Raw genomic sequence first — 4,177 nt, 5'->3', positions numbered from 1 at the left:
GGATAAGTTTTTTGCTGAGCTCGGGGGTTAGCCCTGTGCCCAGGTATACCTTTCGTTCGGGCTGATGCTTGGCCAGTGTGACTTGTTCCAACTCTTCAACCGTTGACTTGGTGGCGTCGGAGTCATCAGAAATTATGAAGGATCGAGGGATCCAGTAGTCGTCATCCTCATCGATCCCTTGCTCCTGCAATTGGGTTGAGGCCGGTGTCTGTGGTTGCTATTTGGCCTTCTGTTTTCCCTTCAAATCTGATCCCTTCGTTGATGAGAGTGTCGATACCGGTATCACTTCATCGACTGCAAATATCTCCTTGGCGGCGAGTTGCTCCCCGTACACGATTTTGACTCTCTCCGATGTCGGGAACTTCAGAACTTGGTGAATGGTCGAAGGTACTGCCCTCATGTTATGGATCCACGGCCTTCTGAGCAGGGCGTTGTGCCTCATGTCACCCTCGATCACATGGAACTTTGTTTCTTGGATGGTCCCGGCCACGTTCACTGGCAAAGTAATTTCACCTTTGGTGGTTTCACTTGCCATGTTGAGGTTGTTAAGTACTCTGGTTGCGGGCACAATTTGATCTTGTAGGCCGAGCTGTTCTACGACCCTCGATTGAATAATGTTAGCCGAGCTACCTGGATCAGTCAAAACACGTTTAACTTGAATTTTATTCATAAGGAGAGATATTACCAGTACGTCGTTGTGGGGTTGTAAGATCCCCTCTGCATCCTCGTCATTGAAAGACTAGGTCCCTTCCGGTACGTAGTATCGAGTACGATGTTCCTTCGTGATCGACACCTTGGTGCGTTTGAATACGGGCCCGGCTCTTCTTGCTCATTCTGTCTGTTTGAATCTCTGTTCTTGAAGTGGTTTTTAGCCCGATCGCTTAAGAATTCTCGAAGATGCCCTTCGTTGAACAAACATGCTATCTCATTCCTCAGCTGTCTGCAATCTTCTGTTCTATGACCATGGGTGCCATTATATTTGCACATTTGATTAGGATTTCTCTGGGTTGGATCGGTCTGCAGAGGTTGGGGCAACCTGGAGTCTTTGATGCGCCCAATGGCCGATACAATAACTGATGCATTAATGTTGAAGTTGTATTCCGATAGTCGTGGCGCTTCTTTGGGTTCGACATTTCTGTCGAAACCGCTCTTACTCATGTGCCCTCGAGAGCTCCGTCCTAGATCATTTCTTCTATCAATTCGAACGGGGTTGCATCCAGGCCCGTTGTTTCTCTGATCTCTACCGTATGACTGATATCGATCTCTATTTGATCGTGGTTCCCGGTCAATATCCCTTTTAACTCTGTCGATGGTCCTGTTTGGATAAACGGACCTGAAAGGAGCCCCCAACTGGTCATCCTCGACCCTAATCTTTGACTGGTATCGATTATGCAAATCGCCCCAGGTTACAGTTGGATATTCTATCAAGTTTTGCTTTAGTTGTTGTGAGTCTACCGAACTTCGTATGTTTAGGCCTTGAGTGAAAGCCTGAACGGCCCAATCATCGGCGACCGGGGGCAGATCCATACGCTCTATTTGGAACCGAGATACGAACTCTCTGAGCATCTCGTTGTCTTTCTGTTTTACTTTGAAGAGGTCCGATTTTCTAGTCTCAACCTTTATCGCTCTGGCATGTGCTTTAACGAAAGAATCTGCGAGCATGGCAAAAAAATCAATGGAGTTAAGTGGCAAATTATGGTACCATATCATTGCCCCTTTTGATAAAGTTTCTCTAAATTTCTTCAGCAGTACGGACTCAATCTCATCGTCCTCTAGATCGTTCCCCTTTATTGCGCATGTGTAAGAAGTGACATGCTCGTTGGGGTCGGTAGTTTCATTATACTTGGAAATTTCTGGCATGTGAAATTTCTTTGGAATGGGCTTAAGAGTCGCGCTCGGGGGAAAGGGCTTTTGTACAAACTTCTTTGAATCCAGACCCTTCAAAATCGGTGGCGCCCCCGGAATTTGATCAACCCGGGAGTTATATGTTTCTATTTTCTTGTCATTCGCTTCAATCTTCTTCTCCCCCGATTCAATTCGCTTTGTCAGCTCCTCGAACATTTTCAAGATAGCGGGGTCGGTCCCTGACTCATTCATATTTGACCTCCTCGGCAATAGTTCGGCCCTGTGAACAACTTCTTGTGATGGCTTGGGTTCGACCCTACTCGGTGCATGGTTCTGATTTTGAAGTTGTGTTATTGCAGCTTGTTGAGCCTGCAACATTTCGAATATTATTCGAAGGCTGATTCCGCCTTCTTCATCGCCCTGTGCATTCTGACCAGCTGATCGAACGTCTCTATGGACGCTATTTTCGGGGTCGACGCCCAGATTTGCATTCAGGGCAACATGGGAACTAGCGTGTAACGACCCGGCCGGTCGTTTCGGGAGTTATAGCCCCGTTTTTCCCATCTCTACTTTTTTTTTGGTGTTATTCAGCTATATTATGTTATATCGGGTTAGTTGGTTTGGGTCCGGGAGGAACTCGGAGTGAAATGAGATACTTAGTCTCATAATTGAAAAATTGAGTTAGAAAAGTGGACCGGATATGGACCTATGAGTAAACGATCTCGTATTTAAATTCTGATAATTCCAATAGCTCCGTATGGTGATTGTGGGCTTAGGAGCATGTCCAGAATATTATTTGAAGGTCCGTAGAGGAATTAGGCTTGAAATGCCGAAAGTTTAATTTTTGAGAAGTTTGACGAGGGGGTTGACTTTTTGATATCGGGGTCGGAATCCGATTCTGAAAATTGGAATACCTTTGCTATGTCATTTATGACTTGTGTATAAAATTTGAGGTAAATTGGACGTGATTTGATAGGTTCCGGAGTTGTTTGTAGAAATTAGAAATTTCAAAGTTCATTAGGCTTGAATTGGGGTGTAATTCATGGTTTTAGTGTTGTTTGAGGTGATTTGAGGGTTTGACTAAGTCCATATGATGTTTTAGGACTTTTTGGTATATTTGGTTGAGGTCTCGAAGGGCTCGGGTGAGTTTCGGATGGTTAACGAGTTGGATTTTGGACTTGGAACTCTGCTGGAATTTTTCAGATGCACAATCTGGTTTACTTCATCGCGTTCGCGAAGAGGAACTGAGAGGCTTGCATATTTGCTCTTCGCATTCACGAAGAGAAGCACGCATTCGCGAAGGGTGGACTGGGTGTGCATCGCGAACGCGAGAGGTGTTACGTATTCGCGAAGAAGAGAGGAAGCAGCCGAAGACCCCAGGCAATTGGTCTACGCGTTCGCGTAGGGGGGTGTCACGTTCGCGTAGTGAGAGGGAATGAAGCATCGCGTTTGCGATGGGTTGAACGTGTTCGCGTAGAAGGCATTAAGGCAGAGGCATTTTTTTGTGCTTCACGAACGCGAGGGAGATGTCGTGTTCGCGAAGGAGGAATTTGGACGGGAGCTATTTTGTGCTTCGCGAATGCGAGGCACTGACCGCGTTCGCGAAGAAGAAAAGTCTAGGCAGAGAGTTTAAGTTCTGAAAATGGGACATCATCCCATTTTCAGTTTTTGGCGATTTGGAGCTCGGAAGTGAGGCGATTTTGGGTGATTTTCAGAGGAAACAACGGGGTAAGTATTCTTAACTCAATATTGGTTAAATTACCCGAATCCATGGTTATTTTTATCATTTAATTGGTGAATTGAGTTGGGAAAATTTGAAAACCCTCTTGGTTTAAATCGAAGATTTGAGGGTCGAGTTGGGGTCGGATTTTTGTTAAATTAGTATGGTTAGACTCGTGGTTGAATAGGTTTCCGGATTTTATAACTTTTGTCGAGTTCTGAGATGTGGGCCCACCGAGCGATATTTGAGCTAATTTTTGGATTTTTATGGAAAATCATTTTTATCTTATGGAATTAATTCCAATGAATTTTATTGACTGAAACGAATTATTTATGACCAGATTCGAGGCGTTTGGAGACCAATTCATGAGGAAAGGACATTGCAGAATAAGAATTTCGCGGTTTGAGGTAAGTAACGATTGTAAATCTGGTCCTGAGGGTATAAAACCCCGGATTTCGTATCATTCTACTATTTTGAAGTGACACACATGCTAGGTGACGGGCGTGTGGGCGTGCACTGTTGGAGAATTATGACTTGGTCCGCCCCGTAGCAACTGTAAAGTTGCATACTTTGTTGAAACCATTTGATACTTATAAGTTTTAGAAAGAATTT

General features: G+C 44.8%; 1 protein-coding gene across 1 annotated transcript; it reads right to left on the bottom strand.

Annotated features, from left to right (window-relative positions):
• Positions 1 to 217: 217 nt before the first annotated feature.
• LOC138896329 (uncharacterized) lies at positions 218 to 1,860 on the bottom strand. Its single transcript, XM_070181129.1, has 2 exons — positions 918 to 1,860; positions 218 to 630 (listed from the first exon to the last, which is right to left on the bottom strand). Exons 1-2 carry the CDS (start codon positions 1,858 to 1,860, stop codon positions 218 to 220), a joined length of 1,356 nt encoding a protein of 451 aa, XP_070037230.1.
• Between the last annotated feature and the right edge of the window lie 2,317 nt (positions 1,861 to 4,177).

Source organism: Nicotiana tomentosiformis, chromosome 7 (assembly GCF_000390325.3).
Source record: "Nicotiana tomentosiformis chromosome 7, ASM39032v3, whole genome shotgun sequence".
NCBI lineage: Eukaryota > Viridiplantae > Streptophyta > Magnoliopsida > Solanales > Solanaceae > Nicotiana > Nicotiana tomentosiformis.
This window is presented reverse-complemented; position numbering and strand designations above follow the sequence as displayed.

Coding starts and splice junctions, on each gene's coding strand:
- LOC138896329 (XM_070181129.1), bottom strand. CDS start 1,860: ATGCCAGAAATTTCCAAGTATAATGAAACTACCGACCCCAACGAGCAT. Junction 631..917: donor GCTGAGGAATGAGATAGCAT/GTTTGTTCAACG, acceptor TGACTGATCCAG/GTAGCTCGGCTAACATTATT.